This window comes from Diadema setosum, chromosome 15, assembly GCF_964275005.1.
Source record: "Diadema setosum chromosome 15, eeDiaSeto1, whole genome shotgun sequence".
Lineage (NCBI taxonomy): Eukaryota > Metazoa > Echinodermata > Echinoidea > Diadematoida > Diadematidae > Diadema > Diadema setosum.
The window spans coordinates 1,400,922-1,427,569 of record NC_092699.1 but is presented as its reverse complement, the minus strand read 5'-3'; the positions used below and the strand labels follow the sequence as shown (position 1 = coordinate 1,427,569).

At 38.2% G+C, this 26,648-nt stretch overlaps 1 protein-coding gene across 5 annotated transcripts in view; it reads right to left on the bottom strand.

Moving 5' to 3' along the window:
- LOC140239332 (chromodomain-helicase-DNA-binding protein 4-like) overlaps window positions 1-14,760 on the bottom strand; it is a 54,588-nt gene extending 39,828 nt beyond the window's left edge. For 4 of the 5 annotated variants that reach the window (XM_072319211.1, XM_072319208.1, XM_072319209.1 and 1 more), the window contains exons 1-8: window positions 14,510-14,760; window positions 13,598-13,695; window positions 11,818-11,892; window positions 10,538-10,970; window positions 9,350-9,447; window positions 1,318-1,521; window positions 712-855; window positions 85-261 (exon numbers count right to left, since the gene is read on the bottom strand). In XM_072319211.1, the coding sequence (XP_072175312.1) occupies window positions 85-261; window positions 712-855; window positions 1,318-1,521; window positions 9,350-9,447; window positions 10,538-10,970; window positions 11,818-11,892; window positions 13,598-13,695; window positions 14,510-14,618 (1,338 nt within the window). In that variant the 5' untranslated portion in view covers window positions 14,619-14,760. The remainder of the gene's footprint in view (window positions 1-84; window positions 262-711; window positions 856-1,317; window positions 1,522-9,349; window positions 9,448-10,537; window positions 10,971-11,817; window positions 11,893-13,597; window positions 13,696-14,509) is intronic. The other variant, XM_072319210.1, reaches the window with a different exon arrangement.
- Between the last annotated feature and the right edge of the window lie 11,888 nt (window positions 14,761-26,648).

Sequence of the window (26,648 nt, the reverse complement as noted above, 5' to 3'; positions counted from 1 at the left end):
CTGTTGTTTGTTTATATGATTCTATTATATCATACACCTGTCTCAGTTACCTAATTGCTGAGTTAAAGAATCAGAAAGACTTACAGCGCAGCGTGGGCACACCCAGTCATCATCAGGAATCTTGCGGAGTGGTGGGTTGAGGCAAAAGATGTGATAGGAGGACGGACACTGCTCACAGCACAGCAGCTCCCCACCATCATGGCACACACGACAAAACTCCATGTGTTCATCCGGCTCCTGTTCAGGCGGACCTTCTCCTTCCTAATTAACAAAGTTTGATATAGACTTACATCATTCATTTTGTCATCCAGAGTCAACTACTATTCTATGAATCTGACATAAAGTATTACAGCGAACAAAAATATAAAGTGTCTGACTTATATATCAATCACAAAATGACAAATATCAGATGTTACCTCAATGCCAAAGCACATGTTTATAACGCATTTATTTAGTAATAATCAAATAATAATAATCATCATCATCATCATAACTGTCTAAAATGTAGTGCTATCCTATGCAAAAATAGGTTTACAATGAGCACTCTGATTCCTTGAAGACCCATATGATACACTGCACACTTAAACCACTAAATTAGCACCAGATGTCTTTACACGTGTGTTGCACTAGAGCAGTAATCTAAACTTAGACTACTGTACCATGATTTACACAATAATTCATTTATCCCCAGATAAGGCGATCTTTACTCACACAGTGTGGGCAGCTCCATTTACCCTCAGGGGCAGTCTCTAGCTCAGGGTCCAGGCACACCAAGTGGTAGGCCTTGGGGCAGGTATCACACAGGATGATCTCCCCTCCCTGCTGACATACCTCACAGTAATCCTGGTGGTCAGTCTAGTCAAAGGGAAGGAGGAACTTGGTCAAATCTACACCCAACAGTTTCCATGGTAAACAGTAAATGCTTGCATAATATCCATGCCTATGTTACTATCTGCCAGAACAGCCTCTATTCTGCCATTTAATAATGGAACCAAATATTCTACACTTCATATGCACATACAGTAAGAGGTGAAGCCTAGAAAAAAGAATGTATAAGACAACAATTCAAGTCACAAAACATATGAAACATGTTCAAAATTTTTGACTTTCTATACAGCTTTTCTCACTTAATAAAGGGCTTTCACATGATAGCATCTCTAAAAAACTATACTTTAAGCTATGATCTGCAACCCATGCAAAGAATATAGGGTTGTGTTTGCATGAACTCTCTTGTCACAATGCTACTAGCTGACTCCTCACAAGAGATGCATAACATCATTACTGCACAAAGTTTTATGACTTAAAGTGACACCCCACCTCATAGCCATCCTCTTCATCTGACGTGGTGGGCTTCTTCTTCTTCTTCTTCTTGGCCGGAGCCTTGGGACGGGGAGGTTTGGGAGCTCTGCTGCGTGGTGGAGGACGTGAGGCTGAGCTTTCAGACTTGGCACTAGAACTCTTCATACTATTGTCTTCATCATCATCCATGGAATGGTCACTATCACTGAGGCTGTCACTATCCTGCTCGTCAGTCAATGAAGAGAAAATACAGATGTAATAAATAGTCATACCCGATTCAATAGCTACTCAAAAATACACAGTATCAGAACTGCCTCTAAGAGAACTCATAAACATCACGAGACCACCAGAGCAATATTTTACCTTTGGGTTTTTTTTTCTTTTGTTGTTTTATTCTTATTTTATTTCATTTTTTATTTTTTTATTTTTTGGGGGGTGGGGGTGGGGCATCAATACTTCAGCAGCCTCACTGAGTGAGTGGCAGGTTACACATTATACCGGTACCTTCCATTTCTCACAGCATACATCTCGATTGCATGCGCCTCTGCTGACTGTTTTCTATAAGCCATGACAGCATACAGCCTTATCAAGATGGGAGAGGTACAGTACGCGCAATAGAAAACGCCCGACGAAAGTGCGTCCAAATTTCGTCCCAACGCTTTTAGCGTTGTTGATTTCGCCTGGGACGTTTTCAACGCTTTTTGCGTCCAGACTTCATGGACGGATTTTGGACGAATTCAACGAATTCAACGAAATCCCCGAACGCTTTTCCGAAGCTGTGGACGCTTTCAACGCTTTCAATGCTTTCAACGCTTTCAACGCTTTCAACCCTTTGTACGCGCGATCACACACACAGCTACAGTGTATACAAAGTTAGCTCTAATCGCGAATCGCTAGCTCTTCTTTCGTCGAAGTTCTCTAGGTTTCCCGTCCATTTCTCTCATTTTCTCTCTTTTGCTTCCGTATCATTGTATCCCTTTCTTTTCAGAGTACAATCATACTTCTGAGAGTGTTTTTTTCTCATTTTTATTAAGTGATTACCCTGTTTGCCACAATTTGGGGTGAGTTTTTGTTCGAGTGTTTGTTGAGTTTTTCGATTGAACGATGTGTCGATTATCTTCGTGTGTGCGAGAATATCGTACCCACTCGTTTGTTTCCGTGTAAGTATTTTTACCGTAAAAGTGTCTTCATCGTTCGTCTTCACGCATCGGGTTTTCACCCTAGTTTTCCTCATCGTAGTTTTCCACATCCATTTTTTTTCCCGGTGCAAGATACTCTGTGTATTTTCTGCTACGGTAAAATGCCATCGTCGATAGTTTTTGTGTATTCATCGTAGTTTTCCACCTCCATTTCATTTTTGTGTGCAAGATGTGTAGCTAGGTCTGCGATGTCTGAATCGTTTACAGATGTGTTTTGTGAGAGTATTATTATTAACCACGATGATTTTGAGGATTTTGAGGGTTTCGCTTTGGATGAGATTGACTGGAATGATAGTGATAATGATAATGATTCTACTATCTAGTGGTGTTGATATAAGAGCTCTTATGATGATGCAATTTATTTCGTGTGACCGACCATCATGACGTTGGCGATGACGAGTACGAAACGATGTATGTACAATGTAGGCCTGTATGATCTAAGACGAGAGTGCACTGTGACACTGACGACATGGCCTGGCCCTGGGGGCTGTTTTAGTGTTGCTCGCTCGATCGTGCACTGGAATGGTCTAGAGACCTGCATTTTATTTTTTCACTTAATTGTATCCTTTTGCTTGTTCACTCTGGTTTACTGCTACCAAAATTTATGTCTCTGAAGAAACTCAACCAGAAGCTAGACAATATGTTTGCATCAGGTCCAAGTCTGTAAATTGCGATGTTCCTACTCCTATTGAACTCGAAATCCCATTTTCTTTGCTCTTTTTTCCACTGATAAATTATTTAGAACTGTACTGCATTTCTGATGAATTGCTTTTGCGTTATATCAAGAGCCTGCTGAGTAGGTGTTTCATTCTATCCTTTCAATTATCTTTCTATCACTTTCTTCTTTTGACCCTGGATGGAAAAAAAAAAACCCTATCTTGCCATGTAAAGACAGAACACATGCCATCATGAAATATCATGACATTACGAAAGTAATAAAAGAAATAAGTAAGCGATGAAAATTCTTGTTTGTAAAATCATAAATCAAAGGTGATTTCATATGAACCAGCTCTTTGAAATGTATTTATTTTGCCTATTGATACTTGCTTTGCAAGTATACATTTTCTCTCCCATGGACTTTGTGTCCCCCTTTTTATTATGTGCTTTAATGATTATTATTCTACAGCTGTAATTTGTTTTGTCAATATCATCATTATTACTGTATTAATATTACCATACTTTGATATGGTTAATTGCATTTGTTGATTGACTCTCACTTTCATTTTGTTGCATCCTCTTGGTACTTGTACAGATCCTTTCTAGGGCTTGCTGTTTGCTCACCCCCCCCCCCCCCTTTGCTGTTGCTATTTCACTCTTTACCTTTCTTTATCTCTCTGTTGTTCCTTATCTTGTTTGATGTTGCCTCCATATTCATCCTTTTCCTTCAATGGTTGCCCCCTGGCCCTCACGGCGACCATTACTAACCTTCACCTGCCTTTTGTCTGTCCATCCTCCTGCTCTAATCCCCCTCCCTTTACCTGTTGGGCTCCTTGCCCATGACTTCCTACCCTCTCCTTTTGTTTTCTTTGTTCCGTGTCCCTTTGCCCTGACTGTTCTTGTCGTGTGAAGTCGCTTTACATGTGTGTGGTTGCTTTTTCTGCCTATTTGCCATTTTGCTTCTGACGAAGATTCTGCTATAATCGAAAGCTTAGGTCCCTTTTGACTCTATCCTAAAAACATTCATGTACACTCCCAAAACTTGCTGGGCTAGTAATGAAAACTTCCATTATCTAGCAGGGGAGGGGAAATGCTTTCATTTTCTCAAGAGAGCTTTTGTGTGAGAGAATGAAAAACTTGATTGAGTGTTGCCAAGTTGTTTTCAAACTTCTTCATTTTATTTGATCTTAAGCATAATCACTTTCGTAAGTACATGTACAGTATTACGATTTCTTCTCCCTTGACTGTAATCGGAAAGTTTGCCATAACGACGATCGCTAATGTGTTTGGATGTGCCGATATGCGAAACATGTGGTTCAAAGGAATGCACCATGTGCTACTAACTTACTGCCTTAGAGGTTACTGCAAGTTGAATGGATCGAATGCGCCATAGGCTTAGTTACGGTAAACAGTTTACGTTCGATGCGAATAATTATTACGTCTTTCAGGATCGAGGAATAATACACACAAAACATGCAAACAAACAAATCCACGAACGAGTGTTGATAACCAAAATTCATATGAAAAGTAATAGGCAGTTTTGGTGAGCGTGAAATTTTACTGTCATGATTTTGCTGTTTAATCGGGTGGTGGCTGCATCTCACATAGGACATCTCAGTGAATTTGTCTAGGCATATGAGACCTTTCATAATCTGTGATTGCATTTTTGAGTGATTAATCAATTCCTTTTTACAGCTCGGGAACATATAAATACATTGTACTTAGATCAAGTACGCAATAATCGACTGTTCGATGTATGCGCCTAAAGAAAGGCGAAAGAATCGGAACATCTTTGCAATGATTCCTTTAACTCAACTCACCAGCGAGTTCTTCGATCGATATACTACACCAGTGCGCGCATTCTTTCGTCTGGCACCTGGGGTCTGGCACGCACCTGGTTTTGTGGAAATTTCCACAAAGGGATCCGAGGGTGGGGTTTTTCCAATCCCAAGAGACCGCATTATACACAAGAAGACAATCTCGTCGCTTCTATCATTTTCCGTCACTCGTGTTTTCCCCTTATTCTTTGCTAATAATGAACGTTTCGATTGAACTTAACGATAGTTGTTCACACGTGGTTCCTTTTGTTGTGAGGTGTAGGTACAGTATTTTCTTTTTTTATCATTCTTGGGAGGGGAAAGAAGAGTTAAAGAGGGAAAACTTATTTAAATAAACGAAGGGCACGTATAAACGCTCAGCATCCACAGCAAGCCGTCTTTTACATCAGCATCGTTGATTATCATCACCTCCACTATCATCAGGCATCACTCAGATAATGTTGTCCTTTTTTTCTAAACATTTAGAAACACGATCACCATCACTCGAGATGAACACGTAGCAGTGGCAGATCCAGAGGGGGCGCATGAGGCGCACGCCCCCTTTATTTATCGTGAAAAAAAAAAAAATAGAAGTGAAACCCGGAAGTGGCACCAGAAATATTAGTTGCGCCCCTCCCCCCTCCTGTACAGAATTCCTGGATCCGCCCCTGCCTGTACGAAAATAAATGTCAACAGACAAAGTATCAACAACCTCCCCGACAACTACATAAACATTACCACAGAGCACACCGAAGCGGCTGGCATCAAACACCCTTCGAAATACTGCAGCAAAGCGGGAAATCGCCGTTACGAAAATGCATGTACACAGTGCGAGGCAATTGAAAGAATTACCTTTAGATTAAGAACATGAAGGGAGCAAATAAAGTGATATGAAACGAAAGAAATCATACACCAAACGAGAGGTATAACGACCTCCAATAGGCCCTTAGCCGCAGCATATCAATAAACATGACGTATAAATAAGCACACGGAATATGCGTGTTTCGGATTCCTCCCTTCTATTTCTTTCCTGAACTATTCCCAATGCCCGAATAAAATAATGATTAGTTTGTTACTCTGATTTCTTCTTCTGAGGAAAGGAAGTTCGTTCATCCGAAAACAAAAGGATTGACACTCCGAAGGTTTGCTAATCGGGCAATGCCCCCCCCCCCCCCAAAAAAAGCCAACAAAATGCTCGTTAATCAAAATATTGGTTAATAATGTTAAAGATAATAATAATAATAATAATAATAATGATAATAATAATAATAATAATAATAATAATATAACAATAGACAGAAATAAAACAATATATGGCCCTATAGCAATTACCCGCAGCATGATTACATTTTCGAATCAACAAACATGGATAGGCACAAGGAATATGCGTGTTTCGGATTCGACATAACGCCGTAACCATCGGAATAGCGCACCCGTTTTCTTTTTCGGAATAATGAACAGCACGGAAATCAATAAAATGATTTCAAACTAAGAATCCATCGTAATTCTTGCCTTAAAGATTTTCCTGAACTACGTGTATTCTCAATGCCCGAATAAAATAATGACTAGTTTGTTACTCTGAAAGTGGTGTTGTGAGTTAAGGAAGTTCGTTTATCCGAAAACGAAAGGATTGACACTCCGAAGGTTTGCTAATCGAACAATGGGGAAAAAAATAATAATAGTAATACATTTTATTTTCACACTAGGTACGAACATCTATGGTGTAGGGAATTTGCGTGTTACGGAATATTTTATCACTTTCGCATCAGCGAACTTTACGTGCAGTGGTACTACAAAAATGCCTCCCCCCTAAAAAAATAAAAATAAAAATGTATATATAATTACACCAACACTTGAGCATAACAACAAACAAGCAAGCAAACAAACAAATAAACAACTTAAGATTTAATCTCATAGCTGCTTTGAATATTTCATGTTCCGTCTGTATACTTCTTTTCAGAATTATCTCTCGCTTCCCGCTTCACAACTAGGAAATAAACGATGTCAAACTATAATAAGAATTAAACGTATTGTCTTGCTCTGAATATAAAATTCATTATTCCAAAAGTTCGTTTATCCGTGAATACAACAGGCTCGATACTACAGTACTCCGAAGGTTTGCTAATCCGACAATAACGCACCTATCCAATCACAAACATTCGTGCAATTTCGGATTATGAATCATAATTTGACTATCACATTTACGAACATCTATTTTTCGTGTAGGGAAGTCGCGTGTATCTGAATGTTTCATTTTCGTACTAACGAACCTTATGGGTGCATGGGTACAACGAACATGACCCTCAACCCCCCACCCCCCCCCCCAAAAAAAAAAGAAAAAAGAAAGAAAGAAGGAAAGAAAGAAAGAAAGAAAGAGCCAAGTCAAACTAAGAATCAGTCTGAATTAGTCGCTTTGAAAATTCCACGTACCGTCTGAATTATCTCTCTGTCCAATAAAGAAATAAACGATACCAAACCAAGGAGGTATACCTCCTTGATCAAACTAAGAATTAAACGTACAAATTGTCTTGTTTTGAATATTTTTTTTTTTTTTTTTTTTTTGCTTTTCTGGGGCCCGTTGCATAAAACTTACCATTGAATTTCAGTGGTAACTACCGTCAAAATTAGGCATCACAGCCAATCAGCATCAAGGATTATAAAATTTACCGCTGATTTGAAGACTTACCGCTAGAAAGGAGCGGTAAGTCCAGCGGTAAGGGTTTTATGCAACAGGGCCCTGATTCAATAAAAAAACGGGCAATGTAACGCGCAATTGCTGAAGAAAGAAAATATATTTAATGACCAAATAACGGCGAACAAATCCTTCTAATTTCTTTTTTCCTCTTTTTGGGGGTTAATTTTCTTTCTATACTCAAATGGATTTTACGTACACGCAATTTTAGTGAAACCATTTTCTTTTTGGTCGGCATTCTACGATAAGGTTCCTGTGGGTTCCTGTGGGTTCACCCTCGCCAAAATTGCGTGATTTCTCTTAAATACTATGAACCCGAATGATCTCTGATTGGTAATTTAGTCTATTTCATGATCAACAGTTGTTTATTTTCTGCTCGTAAAAAACAAAACAAAACACGTGAACTACTACATCGTATAACATCTCTGTTTCGTTCAGCCGAGCGAGCCATGCCATAGCAATGGCGACGCACATACGGCGCACTCGCCTTTCCCATACGTGCACATTCCCTGGTTACATGCAGCCCGCATACCACCATGTGATGTATAGCATGTATCAGGTGACTTTCACTAAATGCAGTGAATAATCTGCTAACGGTGCCGTACTTACAGCTAGGGTAAGGGAAACTAAAACTTTTACAAATTGCTTCAATGAAAACGGCATCGATATATGTATACATGTTACCATCTTTAATATTATTATGTGTATCAGGTGAATTCCACGCCTGTCTACTGTTCTCATTCCCGACCGCTGTGCTACTTGTTGAGTCTAATCTTGCAGTGATTCTTGCCGGCTAGCGGCTGTGGATGTGGCCACTACACACACACGTGTGTACTGTATTCCATGTGCGCCTTGGATCACGGACGCTTCTAACGAAATTTGGACGAAACTGCCGAGCTCCGAACACGCATTTTCCGAACGAGCAACGCATTTGCCGAACGGAATTGAGCGGGCGGTCGTGCGTGAAATGCGTCCACAAAGCGTCCACAAAGCGTCAGAATCGTTGCTAATGGATCGATAACGAAATTTCGTCCAAATTTCGTCCAGATTTCGTTGCTACTCGATCGATAACGAACTTTCGTTGGAAAACGAAATTGACGGAGGCGTTTCTTATTGCGCGTAGTGTAGGATACTGTGAAAATCCTGAATCTACATGTTTGAAGGTATAGTTGGCTATAAATGTCGTGCTACTTTACCATATATCCTAGAAATCCCTTTCCCTATAATCACCATCTACAACACTTCACACATACAAGGCATTCTCCTCAACATCTGATGAACTTTCTCTTACCAGTTTTTAGTTCAAAGAAAGGGTTAAAACATTTGTTCCCAATGCAATAAGAGAATGTATAGAAACAATGCTAACGAAGTACTGTATACGCCAAATATTTCATGAGGTTTTTATTTTCAGGAATTTTGCAGGTCAGGTGATTGATACGCGCGAATTCAAAAACACATGAAAATATTGAATCTCATCCAGACATGAATGTGACATTCATGCATGCATTTCTCCGTTCAGTACTGCACTCCACTATTGTGAATTTAACCACTCACGAAATTGTTATGAAGTCCATATTCACGAAAAAGTAGACTCGTAAAATATACGGCGTATACAGTATTAGAATGATTACAGCAAATTTCATCAAAGTGCAATCATTAGCACTTGCATTCTCCACAGTACTCACCGAGGGCGCTTTCCTTTTCTTGTTCAGACCACCAACTTTTATTTTCAGCGGAGCTACCGTTTTTCTCTTTTTGCTCTTTTCCTTTGCTTTGCCCTTTCCTGTACATTGTAAAATCAATGAAATACAGCATGTCAGTAAGGCAATGTGCAAAATTTCTTCTGCAGGTCAAAACACTGTTTAACAAAGTGGTGGGCTGCTTCAACAACAAAACAAAAAAGAAATAGAAAAGCACTCGGAGAGTGCAGACCTCCACCAAGCAACTCATTTCCACCCATATGCATGCTGAAAATCGCCCCATTTCCCAATCTAGACGCCTTTTGATTAATTGCACACATTCTGCACACAGACAAACAAACAAACACCAGCAAAAACATAACCTCCTTGGCGGAGGTAAAAATAACTTTGCCAAGATGTAAAATGATGTATAATTGTACAAAAAGAAATTGAGTCTACAAGTTTTCAAAATTATGTATCAAGTCACTACTATGAAGTATAGCAACATGCAGGAAAAACCATCCCCTAGGCTGAATGATTTTTGTCTTATACAACAGTTAATGTAAAAAACTGAGTACATGGTAGAGCAAGTCACTTACAGATCTTTACTATAATGAAGCAGTAACAATCATCTCAAATGGAACATTTTCATACAGCTGCAAGTACTCTTTCATCCAGGGTCACTGGTAACATAGACATGCAGCTAAATTGTTGAAAAGTGCCCTTATACATGTAGTGAAGCATCTACAACAGCATACATTCTCCATCTTTACTTCCAGAATGCCTTAAAGAAAGCACAGCTGTCTCCACTTTAAGTCATACGCCATAAACATGTATAACAAAACAAAACTGATTGCTGGTTTTAATCAAATATATGAGAACGCTTGATCTATAGATAATGAATAAAGTCTTGTGCATTGATAAGGCAGGCTCCTCAACGGTATCATTGCCAAAACAAGCTAACTGCAGCCATATTATTTTTCTCCACTGATGAATGCAATAAATTTCATTCATAATCTGTCAGATATGAAACTTTTGCGGTTGAGTTTCAACGCTGCTTTCATGCCAGACTCTTCTGCTCTTTCATAGTGATGTTGAAGTAAACTATTTACTGTGATGTGTTATATTTACAAGAAAAATCCCACATTTCACTGAAAAAAAAAAATAAAAATAAAAAATTAAAAAAGAACTGACCAGCTTTGCTGCTCTTCTTCTCCTTGGGTTCTTCTTCTTTCTCTTCCTGATGAATTTTGACTTCCACCTCAAGAGACTCTCTCTTGGGCTCCTCTTTTTCCTCGTCTGACTTCAAACTCTCAGTCAAAGGTTTGAAGTCCGGGATGGTCGGTCTCTTTGCCTGACCCTTCTTGGGATTATTTGCTGCAAACTCTTTCCAGAGGAGAGCCAGGAGACTGACCAGCTTGTTAGAGGGCAGCTTGGGAGCTCTCTCAATGACCAGTGGGCGGATGTGCTGTGAGAAGAGTTTGTAGTTGATGAGCTCGTCGTAGTCAGAGTCTGTGTACTCCATCTCAAACTCCTCAATGCCTAGTTCACGCATGAGGTCGATGGACGTCTTTGTCTGTGGCTTCGGTGGTGGGATCAGTGTAAGGGGCAATGGCTCCAAGGGCTGCTATGGACACAAACACACACACACACAAAAAAAAAAAAAAAAATTATAAGTCAAGGTTTCTATGATACTATGCAATGACAAGCCAAGCCACCAAATCACAATAACAAAATATCACAAATTGCTCTTCTTTGGAAAATGTGATTGATGCGACACATCTTTTTCAGCATGAAGCACTTAAGGGGGAGGGGTAGCAAAGACAGAAATGACACACATCTGTATAGGAACCAGATTGTTTAAAGAAAAAGAAATGGATATCTGCGATGAGCGTTTATAGTTCCACTGTCAAAATCATTCATTTACAACATACACTGTACATGTACATTTTGTATACCATATCATGCGTCATGCGCATAGTGCTGCAAACTCAAAGAGCACCAGATAGAATTACACAATATTAGGAGGATACACAGTAACATGCACTATTCTTCACACTGCAAATAATGAAATGAGGCTCGACAAGCTGTATGACCATTGAGTGACTGGCTAATTTGTGTTATCAGTATGACTGAAGGAACATGAACCAAGGAAGCAGACAACTCAACGTAATGTACAGTTCCTATTTCATTCCAAGCAATTCACACAAACACAATTGTCTTGACTCTATGCTCTACCTGTACTTGTATGTTTGATTAATTGTATGGTATCCTATTGATGACACTGCTAAAGATATTTTGCTACAGCATGTACATCCCCAATATGCTTGGTTCAATAAAAGATTTTAATTTATTTTGTCAATCCCAACCCCACTGAATCAATGAAAGAAGAATATGTTAAGTCTGCAAGTGTCATATCTTTCAAGACGAAAGAAAAAAAAAAGATCATATCTAGACAGTATAAGACAGATCACCTTGAATTCCTTCTTTTTCTTGCTCTTCCCTTTGATGTCGCCATCAGAGTCATCGCTCCCATGATGATCACTTCCCTAAAGTATGTCAAAACATCACACAAGTCAGCATCACAAATTACAGTAAGTGCACAAATCTAGCACGAACTTAAATGTTAGCAAACACATGCAAAGGGAAAGCTATCAAATCAGAAATCAAGAAATCAAGAAATGCCATGCCAGATGAAAGTTAACTGCTCAACTGTGTAACTCTGAACTGGTTATTTACCTCTCCAACTGTACATATTATTGTGACTGTACCATTGTACATGTACTTGACCCTAGACTGTTGAAATATTTTCCAATGACTTCAAGTACAAACAATTGATTGTACGCTGTGTGCTGATGTATTTATCAAGATACAATCAATTCCCTCATGTAATCACCTTATCTTAATAACTAAATCTGTCACAACACAGAAAAAAAAAACATAAAAAGGCTAGGGTTCAACATCAACAAAGCATACAAAAATGTTCCAAATTAGACTTAAAAAAAAATAATAATTCAGATATGCCAAGTTCAAAAAACTTTTATGAGTGAGATTTTCATGACTCGGCGTTTTGGCGCTCACGAGCATGCACGCGCGAACGAGGAGGGTGTCACCCCTCCCGTGGTAGGGAGCTTTTTTGAATTTTTAGCTCTTAATGATGCGATCTGGTGCATACTTAAGTGACTATTTTTTACTAATTTTGAAAGACAAAAGTGAAATATACCTTCAATTGCAACTATCACTTGAATCCTTTGAGCTATACTCCTTATTTTTGGCACAAATTGCAGACTTCACCCGATGCGTGAGAAAAATGGGTGCCCTGCGTGAGATCGTGAGACAGGCCCTAAATGCTTGAGTCTCACGCAGAATGCGTGAGACTTGGTAGCTCTGATAATTCCACAAACATATTGAGGCATTTATCATCAACAAATGTGAATCATGCTGGTTCCAATTAACCAGTTTAATTCAGCAGTTACTCATCCCTGTAACAAGTATCACAATCTACAGCACACTCCTACACTGTATACCATCTCTGGTTATTACTTGTACGTCAAACCAATGTACATGTACTTAATGTATAATGTCACTATATGATACACAGTGGTTTAATTCCAAGTACCGGTACTGCAGTTGTGACATACAGTAAGACAATGGTACTGCTTTTTAATTAATTTACAGTATACAGCTGTATATCTTGTCAAACGCTGGGTTAAATTGCCACATTACAGATACTTGTTTGAATACAACTGCAAATTGTAGGCTGGATTCCATTACGAGGATCAAAATCATTCCTTAAACTACATACGTATGTGTTTCTTCAGAAAGTACTCTGAAGTTGATCTCTATTGAAGCACACTCTATTTTAGCAGAATACAGTAATAGTTGTGTGAAGTTGTAGATCTACTTCACATCTTTACAAATGTGCACACCACTTTACTGATCTCTTTTTCACAACAAATTCAATTTTCAACAGGTTTGTAAGCGTAAACTCACAAAATGTGTATTTCTATACAATGGTAATGATGAAAACAAGATTCAAGATTTTCAAAATGCCATGACTCACAAAATGACACATGATTTATTTATGCACACAACCAACCCTGAATTACGCCACAAGTGTAAAGCAATGTGTGTGCACTGCACTGCCAACACGTTTACATTCAAGAAATAATAAACATGTTGGAAAGATTTCATTTAGCAGTTGGATCTACGAGCTGAAATAGAATAAGAAACAGTGTATTTGTTACTGGGTACCTCGCTATCCCTCTTTCTTTTCTTGCCGGACTTTCCATCCTTCCTCTTTTCTTTTTTACTTTTCTTGCTCTTTTTCTTCTTTGGTGGGGAATCGCCATCTGAAAAGAAATGTGGAATATTTCAATACATGACTCTCATCCATAACACAAGTACACATAGATTTGACCAACTTCATTAGTTGAGACTTCACCATGCATGTCAAAACGGCCTAGCTAAGGGGCCAACACTGTAAATTCACGTAGGGAATCTACGCCATGCCCACGCCATGGCTTGGGCAGCCAGCCCGACCCCCGAGGCCGCTGCACAAACAACAGTCCATGCTTCGCCACACAAGCTGTTATTTCACACACATCACATGGGTCGCACAAAGCACGCCTGTGTAGCTCGATACACACACGCACGCATATCCGTACACACAAACTCCATAAGCCCATTCATTCAGCGTGCGAAATGAAGGGATTGATAATTATCTTCATAACTCATCCGTAAGCAACACCTCGCCAAAATCGCTGTATTTACAGGAATGCTAACACAAAAACATTGAAAATTCAACTATCAGACAAAAGGTAAAACATCATAGATTAGCGTGAACAAGGGATTGTTAGGATTTGGCGCCTACAGTTCAAATGTATGTTATTGGAAGATCGCCGGTGTCCGGCGTTCGCTAGAGACGATGATCGATCACGTCGTTATTTTAGTTACGATGATCGGCGGACCTTGACCAAGCGTCGAAAATATTGCTTTAATTCTCCTTTCCCAGGTGCATAATTTTTTTAAATCTCTGTCAGACCTCGAAATAATAATGCACAAACTATATCTGACGCATTTGTAAATTTTCATGCAATTTAATCACAGTACCGCACTCGTAAATATCGCCAATATCATCGATATTTTCAATAATCATTCACATACCGAAGTCGGCCTGTTCGCCTCCCTCGTTGATGGCCCCACTCTCACCGGTCGTGTCTAAATCATATCCATAATCGTCCGGTTCTTCGTCCCTTTTTGCCATTCCTGGCATTCTCAATAGATCCAGCAATATTCCGTGAACGGAATTCCGTGACCAGTGTCTCCCTTGTGTGTTCCACTTCACAGATTAAAATCCGGGTTATCGCTAGGGGAGGAAGTCAGAAGATGGCGGAGACAAAAACTTACCCCCTCGACAAAAGGGTAGTAAAACGTTAATTGCACATGCGCATAATGACGTCAGTGGCCCTTACTTCCATCCCATAATAATTACTTCTCCATCCCATAATAGTTACATCTTAGTTAATGGCTCAGGGAGAGGTATATAGCCCGTGGGGTGGGGAATCACATGTCTGGGGATGTGTTACTGTGGGTTAGGATACTAAGTATTTTTGGAAACATGAATTTGATAGAGCAATACATACTCAGTGAAGCGTCATGGGTTATTGTTTACGGCACTCGGGGTTTATGCATGATTCTTTGAGAATTTTCACCTGATTTACATAATCGTAGCTCCGTGGGATTATGTTTCTCTTCCTATTGACATTTCTCATAGAAAGTGCGGGCGTTCGGTCATTGCCGATTCAATGTTGCCTGACAGATATGACGATGACTTTTCATCTGGAAATCTCACCGTTTTTCCCTTGTTGATGAACACATATCTTATGTTCATTTCACTTCTTTTAGAAAATCATTTTACAGCAAGGGTCTTGTCAAGAGCTATGTCAGAGCAAATCGCCACTTGACTTCCTTATTGTTTATTTTTCTGATCTTCAATCAAAACGTCTGAAAGGAAATATAACAAAGTAAGATCTTCTTATGCTTCATGAAATAGCATTTCCAGCTGATCTGATCGTTTCTGATGTTGCTCAGGGTATTTCAAATTTCAGTGATAACTATACAAGAATTTATACAGGACTTAGGGCCTATTATAATTATGTTGACCTATACTAGGCCCTATACATTGGAAGTTTTGGTCTATTTTTTATCACTTCGACGACTCCAAGAATAAAGGTAGGCACCCCCTACATGTGTATATCGAAGCATGCACGTGAAAAGGTTTTATGATTCCTTTTTTTTTTCTTTTCTTTCTGTCTTTCTTTTTCTTTTTTATTATCGTCTGTTGCTTTTTTTTTTTTCAATTTAATGCTTTCACGAACAAACATTGATTTCAAGAACGAGCCATGATAAGATTATAGGCCTATCCTGTGGTTTATCAGATGAAAAGAATTGCATGTTTTGTGACTCTAATAAACAGAATGATGTAGGATCTGCTACATGTGTACGTTAGTTTGCATTTAATGTTTTAAAATCACAGACCACTTCTTGAAAACTGCTCAGTGGCTATACTTACAACGCAGACGGGAGCTTATCGCCGGTGAGGATTTTAACAGTGTAAAGCAGGGCCCTAATTTTCTACAATCTCAACAAACAAACAAACAAACACAAATCCCAGAGATCCAAAGCTATTCGTCTACTGCTCATAACCTGAAATGCCGAAGTTATTAAACATAGATAAGACCTAAACAGTTTGAGCTTTCACACAAAGAGAGAGCATATACTTGGAATCTTGTATTTATATGTTTGGCCCTATAAACTTACGAAAACCACAATATTGACAATACTCGACTTGTTGGAGAAATGTTTACAAATAATTCAATATCAGTGTGGAGGTGTGCAATACGTGGAGTAAGTGAAGGGAACCATAAATCGCTATTGACTTCAACCATGGACCTACTGTAGGTCCATGCTTCAACCAAGCGATTTCCCAAACTTCCCATCGTGCAAGCACACGGGACTAACACAGGTGCGTGATATATACCAAGTCCTTTTACAACTCGTACATTTCAGTTTTTGTTTGCTTGATTTATCCACTTGGCAAATTATATCATGTTAACAAATCGACAACTTTCTCATTAAATGAATAAGAATACTTAAAGAGTAGGCCCTATGTTTATACGTCATGTAACAGATGCAAGAATATCGCATTTTGGTATACAGGTGCATGGAGGAGATCCCAGATAACAAGCAGTTTGTCTGACTGGGATAACGGTCTTTGGGTTATAATAGGATATCTTTTAATGAGTTTCGTGATTTTTCTTATGACTGAAGAACAAAACACACACAACAACAAAAAATGAACTTCGAGTACATACTAAGCCAAGGAGGATAACACAGAGGAAATATAGACAGAAACGAATGATTACATATAGGAAACATAAAATGGGTCTACAATCGAACAGGAACCTGCATTTTGTTTGGGTGAGTTTACCTTAATTGAGAAACAGTGTTAGATAATGCGCAGTCTAATTATATTATCATTCAACAAATTGTTACTGTCACCATTATATACATTTTCCTCAATAGGATAATATGCATTATTGTGTGTTAATTCATAATGCTGCCATACAGTGCTGGAGGAGGTGTGTCTGCGTGTGCACGCACGTGTGTGTGTGTGGGGGGGGGGGGGCTCACTCCTATAGGGCCTACTAGTTGTGCCAAGAATTTTGCTGTAGCTTCATGGTTCCATTAAAAAAAAAAAAAAGAGAGAGAGAGAGAGAGAGCAAATAGAGGCGAATAATAAGTTCAACAAAAGTTTTATCCGATTCGGTATAATGCCGAATCAAACAAACAAAAACGAAAGCAAAACAAAGCAAAACAAAAACTGTATACAGGGATTCCATTCTGTATTATTTCGGTGTAATTTGATTTCAAAAGGATACTTTAAGTGCCAAACAACGAGAACACTTATTACCCCCCCCCCCCACACACACACACACACAGACACATATTAGCTATTAGACACATATTAGCTGTACCCGTGCTCCTCATCCTGTTCCCCTTACTAGGCTTTTGTTGGGACCTACACTCAACAAGCTTTGCTTTTTAGTAGGTTCCATCGTATTTCTCTTCGCATCCTTTACTTTGATTGAAAATGACACATCGACCGTTATGTATTACTTTTGTATTCCTATTTCGTCATGTATATATCCAAGCTGGACATTCTGTATTATATTTTGTTATATACCATGTATTTTCCATCGAGAAATACGAAAATAAATTGAAATTGAAATTGAAATTGAAATTGAAATATTGAATTGTATTAAATCGTAATTATGTTCGTTTATATGCAGCAACCCGTTACTCCTCCCCCTTTAAAAGTGATCAATGTTATCACCGAAGAATTCCATTGTTATATATGATTTCATTATAATTTTCTATAGGTATATTCGAGAATGAAAGAGTTATCAACCACAAATAAAAGCAGTGTGAGCGAATGAGAATTAAGCCACGTCAGATACCGTCACCGTTTTGCATTAGTGAGTGGTGCCCTCTATCTCTGTTATGAGATAGAAGGTGAAACTTTAAATTCTATGTAACTGCTTGCTTACTGTTGCAATGATACTTGTATACAAGGGCGCCGGAAGCGGGGGGGGGGGGGGGGGCAGGGGTGGTACTTGCCCCCCAAACAAAATGTTGGGGGGGGGGGGCAAAACGAGTTTTTGCCCCCCCCCCCCCCAGTGCCCCCTGTAACAAATAATTAATCACTTATTTAAAGACCAAAATGAACAATAAAGGCATATTTCTTGTCTAAATGTTGTAATTTCATGACTGAAAATGCAAAATTTTCGCCCCTAACGGGGCGAAAATTATAATACACTAACAACATACATTATTGTATCTATACACAAATAGTAACTTAATTATGAGTAAAGTGTATAGATGGTAGCCTCGTGTCCTCGAGTGTGCCAGCTGAAACATACCTTTAGTAAACCTTACATTTTTCATTTTCTTCTTTGCTTTCCAGCAGTATAAGAATATTTTTATTGTTCGAACGATGCGATCACGTTTAAGCTTTTAATGAGTACATTTCAGATAAATGGCAAAGTGAAAGTGGCTCGCTCGTTCTGCCCGTACTTATAGTAAAATGAAAAGTTTTCATAAGTTATTATCATAGTCCTTCGCAGTGATTCCTTTTACTATGTTTAATTCCTCAGAAATTTAATTCAAAATGCTCTATAAAAGCGACTTTTATACTCTGTTTTTACAAAAAGTCCCTACCGTGGGAGGGGGTATCCCCCTCCCACACCCTCCCCCCGCTCGGTCGTTTCGCTCCCTCACCGAGGATCTCACACCATCACATTTTATGTACTCCCATATAAAATGATCATAGTCCTTCCAACTGATTTTTTCAATATGTTAATTCCCTAGAAATTTGCTTTTAAATGCTCTATAAACGCGACTATACTCTGTTTTTACAAAAAGTCCCTACCGTGGGAGGGGGTTTTCCCCCTCCCACACCCTCCCCCCGCTCGGTCGCTTCGCTCCCTCGCCGAGAATCTCACACCATCACATTATTATGTACTCCCGTATGTAATAATCACAATCCTTCGCAATGGATGTTGTTTTGATTGTGTAGTGTTTAGTTTAATGTTGATACAAATTTGTATGCTAATTTGGGAGATACCGAGTGAACTTTTGTGACAGTTTCTTTGTTTTATTCAATAAGAAGTGATGTATGGCCTACAAATGTTATTTTTCGGAAATTCAATCAATCAATCATTCAATCAAAGATAGAAGTATTGATACTAAAACAGGTCTGATAAAAAGCATAATATATTACATAACAGCAAATATTAGATAGGAGATATTTTATGTCTAAAGGGTTTATTATATACATGCAGTGTTCGGCGGAGCAGGACATTAATCAATTTTGTGAAAGTATACGGTATATATTATGCTACTAAATAGCTTGCCAAACTCTTTTTTATATCCAGCATCTTAATCACACAGGAAGATGTTCAGAGTAGGCCTATATTTCACGTGAATTAACGAAAATTTCCGTGATGCCAGCAATTCCAGTATAATGAATGATAATAAACAACGTCGAATATCAATAATTATGTTATATCAAAGAAATTTAAAATTAATACATCGTTGCTGCTCTTGATAATGTGTATTGACCAGGAAAAAGTATACTTGTAGCTGTTTTGACTTCTCAAAACAATTCCTCTGTAAATAACTGTAAACAATTACTCCATATCATTTTCTTATACATCATACATTCCTAAAAACAAAACATAAAACGATGTTGTATGAAAAGACCCCCTGTTTTGTATTGATGACTATCGTGCTGCGTTGTTAGTTTACCTGAAAGCCTGAATATTATAATTATGACATCCCTGAACATTCTACATAGATTTGTCATTATTTTCATTATGATTTTTTTCAGATTTTTCAGGGAATTCCCCTCAGATTATGTGCGTTACATCGGGTCATCCTCAATTTTTTTATAATACACATTATTTTTTACATGAACATAACACTATAATGAAAGGAAAGCTTATTCAAGGAAGATATCAAGTAGCCAGGCCTCTTCTCTAAACATGTTTTAGTAGCTGCATTGAAGCTTATCTCGCTCAGTTCTTATACACACACACACAAACACACACACACACACACACACACACACACACATTTGTTATATATATACATGTATATGTATTATATCGACACAATATAAACCTTTAGATTTCTATTACAGTTCGGTATTCCCTATGTTTTGAGTCCGTTTTGAGTCTGAAAAAAAAAATGGTTCTCAATTTCGAAGGTTCATTCATTTTGGGATTATGATAAATCCTATTTCATTGTCGGATTGACGAACATTGAAATATGGGTATAGGGAATATTAAGTATACAAAATTAAGGAACCTTCGGACCCTTTCATTTTCGGATTAATGAACCTTGTTTGATTTTCCTTAACGAACCCCCGAAATAACGAACTACTTTTTTATTTCATTTTTGGAATGATAAACCTTATTTCATTTTTGATCAAGGAAACTTCAGAATAACGGACATCACCCTATATAATAATAAAGATTAACATCAGAAAGTGTCTTCCGTCTTAACCATAGTGCAATGGTTTGCCACCAGACGATCCCAGTCACTAAAGATACCAGGGAGGTGGAAGGTCCACCTCCATTATACCTGGATCTACTATTGGTGTTATTATTAATCCACAGTGCATCGCCATGGCATATAGGAACTTATAACCATTGACTCACAAGGATCTAAAATTGAGGAAGGAATGATTACACTATGTAATCGTCCTGTAGAATGAGTCATGTAGGCCCTACACTAACTACAGTGGATGTATAGGCAGGATTGACATGCTGAAGGTCGGAGTTCCTGAAAAAAAAAATAAAAAAAAAAATGAGTCAACATCTACAGCTTACCCGCCCGAGCGTACAGTCATTGTGTCCATCACTGTCTGATATACACATGACAATCACGTGTATTCAAATACATTGACCCTAATAATACTCTATATCATCAATATAAGTTTTGGAGTAGCCTATACATGATGGGACCTCATCGAAATTTTCAGAATGATCATAAGAAAATGGCACATACTAATTAGACCCCTATATCAGATGATACCATGGCATAGTAATTACATGTATCATAGTTATTTTATACCCGCTTGACAGTGAATACCGGTAATTGTAGGCCTTTCCAATAATGCAATACGAAAAGCCGTTTCTCAAACCATCACGACAAAGTTGTCGTGCCAGCGTTCGTCTTGACAAGGAGGTTGAAGAGATGGAGCAGGGAGGTGCTAGAGAAGTAGAGGCAACTAAAAGCTCTCCTTTGAAGTCATGCGCGGCACCGCCGAGAAATTATGCATTCAACTACTGTGTTACCCATGTGCTTTGACAAAAGAGAGCATCAATAATCGGGACTAGCGCTCTCACATCTAGAAATATTTGCTCCTACTGCAATTCGCTCTCTCTTTCAATGTGATGGCAACAATGAATTTGTGTACCTTGAATTGGAGCAGCGAATCGAAATGCAGTGTAAAACTCACAATTTTAACAGCAAATAGTTTAAAAACACGCTGGAACACGCTTTAACGGAGTACTTTATTTGAAAGATCAAAATATCCCTTATTAACAGATCATGCGGAAATGTGCGCATTATAGAAAAAATTCGGTTTTTAAGAGGGCCTAATTTTCATTTCCTTTCGATTTGCGAATTACGAAGAAACTAGAAATACATGTTAATAATATTGAATTCTTTCCTAAACTATTCTAAATTAATTCGAGTATTTCATATAAAATTTTGCGGTGAAATAAAGCTTGTAATTCAACGAAAGGTGAAATGCGTTCTTTGTCTCCGAACTTCGTCTTGCTAAACTAGAGCGGTGCCGAGCATGACTTCAAAGCGTAATGGAATGCTAGACATCCCATTGTAACGCCTTGAACCCAAACATGACTATTGTGTTTGCATGAATTACGAAGAGTTGCCACTCCACCTCTGTAACACCTCCCTGGATGGAATAACAACAGAGTTATTCCCTTTGATCTATGTTCGAAGCCGCCGCTCAAAAATATTTGAAGCATGTGCCAAACAGGATCAGCCGCGCCGATATCGACGAAGACATAATACAATTGACTCGTGTCTCATTGCATAATCACCAGCCACTTTCAAAGGAAGATATGTCTTTGTGATGGTAATTACTTTTCGCTATCCCTTCTGTCTGTGGTACAGACACGAGGATGCGCGAACAGAAATTGAGGGGAAAATGCTGAAATAAAGCTGAAAATTACTCGACTGGGCATATGCGGGCACTAATCTGATATATCTTTCAATAAAGAATTACACTTGAAGATTATTCCATATTTATTACTTTTAATTGGGGAAATTAAGCCGACAGTGATAGAACCAGCTTTCCAGGATGGTACAGTTTTAAACATTTTCACATGATACAGCTCTGATTTACATTGTTGTGGAAATTTCTGGACGGAATTGACTTTTGTTTTACATGCCTTATAATTAAGTGAAATTTCATTTCATTTAATGAATAAATAAGCAAAATATGGCCAACATTATGATAACGTTCAAAATAAATCTTCAGATTGCTCAGCAAGACGGCGGCGTCAAACATCGATTATCAAAGGCACAAGTGCACCTGTGGAATTCTTCTGTACATCAATAGAAATCTGACAACTGTTTGAATAATTTACAGCCAGTTGGAACTCCATGTATAAAACCACCTTGGTCTTGATTAGTTTTGGTGGTGGTGCTCTGAGCTATGATGTTGATGTTGTTGATGTTTGGTGGTGGTGCTCTGAGCTATGATGTTGATGATGTTGTTGTTGTTGTTGTTGTTGTTTATTTAAACAAGTTAAAAAGACGGTCGAAGGATCCTATGGGTCTTATTCGCATTGTAAATGGTAAACTGTTTTATGTTATTTCCCCCCAACACAACTTGAAGTCGAACCATAGTTTCGGACCGCCAAGACGTCATTGTTTGGGACAGTATTTATACCATCGGCATGTTCATATTTATCTTCCCATGGTTACCTAGGTCTCTTACAGTATTTTTTATCTGTTATTTGTTACTGGAGTGAAGTATCAATCACAAATGTCGGAATGATGGGCAGTGATTTAGTACAAACTACAATTGTATTCATCTGAGGCAGACCGTCGTTTCGGAACTTTTCTCGCTACAAAAGGTATATATTTGCAGTACATGCATATAATTATAAAACTTCGATTCAAACATGGCTCGATCAATTCAGTATCGATTCGGAACTTGGGAATTCCCCCTGCCGAGTTAATCACTATCCGCACTTCATCGCGGTGCCATTTTTTCTTGATTAGTAAACTTTCAAATTTGATATTATACGACTACACCATGCATGTATAATACATAAAAACGCAAGCAAGTTATGGGTATATGTCTAAACTATAGTACATTAAATTGTATCATTGTTTTCAACATAGCAACTGACGAGTAATTGATTTCAACAAAGATTGCTCTAATTCATTTTAGGGTTGTTGGGTTTTTTTAGTCCGACATGCTTTAAATCAAATATTTACATGCCGTTTTTTTTTTAATACCTTCCAAGTAATGGTAATGAAATAACCGAAGCAATGTACCCCAATACGCAGCATGTCATGATGACATTTTTTCTATACTTTTGATTTTATTCAAACTAATGAGAAAGATTGCATTATTTACAACAAATTTGCAAGATTAGAAGATATACAAGGTGTAATTAAGAGCAATTTAAAATAACATAACATTGCATGACTGTCAGCTTTATACATTTGACACTCAAAAGCACGCAAAAATGTATGTAAAACATGGTCAGGAATGATTTACAGTGGCGGATCCAGAGGGGGCGCAACCGGCACACGCCCTCCCCGTCTTTGTTTTTCGTTAGAAATAAAAGAAATAAAAAGAACAAAATGAAATGAAACCCGAGAGTGGCACCAGAAATATTAGTTGCCCCCCCCCCCCTTACAGAATTCCTGGATCCTGATTTATACATTACATGTGGTATTAGTGAAGAAATGGATATCCCGTCATTCTTCTACAGCAGTTACGAAGTGCAATGAGAGAGTTTCAAAACTACCCATATGATACTCTATATACATGCCGATCGATATAATTGTTGGGAATTTTATTGGAAACAGCGACGAACGACAAGATGATTATGACAAAAATGTGGTGAACTGTCTATAAACTGCACTTTGTTTCAGGGTTGTTATCATGTCAACAGTTGTTTCTCCAAATCTCTTAAGAATAAACTGGATTGCAAACGTACTGAGTAGGTATAGTAGGCCTATACAATCATGTAGTAGATTTGGTTACATCAGGGATGTCACCTGGGAAGAATAGCTTCTTTTGGAAATGAATTTCAATCTATGTATTGTGTGTGTGTGTGGGTGGGAGAGGGGTTATACTGTACCTTGCTCAGATTCATCGAGACGAAAAACTGGTCTTTGAGACATAGAGAAGCAGACTACATGTATATTGATCCATAATCACAAGAGACATTCACCAAGATTTGCTTTCAAGGTATGATTTTCCTGTCATTTCACCTTCGTATTTTTAACAATTTTGTTGTTTTCATCTACTATTTGCTTATGAGATGGTGACAATTTTATTGTGTCGAAACATATAAAAATCAAATCCCACTACTTCTTTCTACAATAGGCCTACTAATGAAATTACCATTGCTGTGCTTTGCTTTGAATTGATTTCATTTGTTTCTTTGTTTTGTTTATTTGTTTGTTTGTTTTTTTTAGCACAGAGAGGCACTAAACTTAATAGAACGTGTGCGTGTAAGTAATAGTGATTGAAAAAGGTGAACCCAGTTGTTAATGATACCATATTTAAACAAGTTATTTTCCGGGAGACATCCTTCGTAGTATCCAAAGTGAAACTAACGATTTTCCCAATATTTGCACACTTTGCTTTATTGATTTTTCTTTTACTGATTTTGAGTGCCTGACACAAGGGGCACAACCCTTGCAGCCAGGGGATTCGAACCAGAGAACTAATATAGTCCTTGTTCTTCCACCGAGCTACACCTCATACACACACCCGTATGTATGCCAAGCATATACACACACTGACATTTTGTAAACGCGATGTTCATGTAGCACATGCGTGCCTGCAACACATCCACATCAGTCACCCCACACACTACCACGCTCAAACATTAACACATCCAAACTCAAAATATACAGGATGTACACACACACACACACACACACACGCACACAAATTTCTTTTAACTGTATTTAACTGTAGTTTGAGTGTAAATGGAATTCGTCAATACACTTTGAAGGAAATGCTAAGCCTATAATGTTGATTTCTAATGAATGTGAATACACATACAATATAAAATGTCTTCATGTGAACAATTCTGTAATTTATTTTAACTAAAATGTATTGTAGATTTTATTTTTTAAAGGACCCGCAAAGCTTCTGCTTGACTGCTGACCTTTTATGATGTCATCAGCAGTCAATAAAATAAGCTTAACAATGCCCAGTGTTATACACCATGTTATTGCCGTGACTGATCAAAAGCTTCCAATAGCAAGACATGTCTCATTGAGAAACATATCAGAACCTTTTGATCGCTTTTGTCCTTGCCTTGTGGAAAATGCTCTACGATTGAGAATAAGGCTAAGCTATGGTGTTGAACCATTTTATGTGAATCCTGTCTTGCTGTACTAGTGTATGAGCTGATGCACCTGTAATAGCACAGTGCAGACCATTACGTATTGTTACATACATGTATTTTAACAGACTTCACTGGCCATGATAATAGCATGAGAGGCAAGAAAAAAAAAATGCCTCTGAACAATAGCAAGACATGTCTCATCGAGAAACATATCAGAACCTTTTGATTGCTATTGTCCTTGCCTTGTGGAAAATGCTCTACGATTGAGAATAAGGCTAAGCTATGGTGTTGAACCGTTTTATGTGAATCCTGTCTTGCTGTACTAGTGTATGAGCTGATGCACCTGTAATAGCAAAGTGCACACCATTACGTATTGTTACATACATGTATTTTAACAGACTTCACTGGCCATGATTATAGCATGAGAGGCAAGAAAAAAAAAATAATGCCTCTGGCACCCTTCGGGCAGAGGCATAAAAACAAGATTTTTGAGGAGTTACGTTTGGCGAGAACAGAAAAAGAAATAGTGTTAATAAAATAAAAAACCTTTGATGCATAGATGCATTTTGATCAAACCATCACTCAATTTGTGTTGTGAAGATCAATTCATAACATCATGTTAGCGGAAGAAAGGATGGATATACACTTACTGTACACTGTACACATGTAGGACCAGAACAAGATATTAGGGAACCTTTAACATGGCGCATGATCCATCAAATTCATCGTTGTAGGGTTTTTAGTTTATCCTCGTTTTATGTTTGTGTGTTAGTTGAGAGTTGTAAAACATAATATATTCACGGCATGAAATTTTTGTGAATTGGAGCCGACAGCCTTTTTTGTGGCATGAAATTTTTGTGAATTGCCACTGGCATTCAATGCACAGAGTAGACAAGAATTTTTGTGTGCATTTTAATTTTGCGAATCTTGGCGCTCGTAAAATTCGAGAAATTAAAATGCACGTGAACATTCCTTGTTTAACAGTATTTTTTTTGTTCAAGGGATTCAATGAGCTTGTAAACTGTCAATACACAGCACACATCCTGTGCATATATTATGTACAATGTATAATCACAAGAGTAAATAGGCGAAGTCTGCAA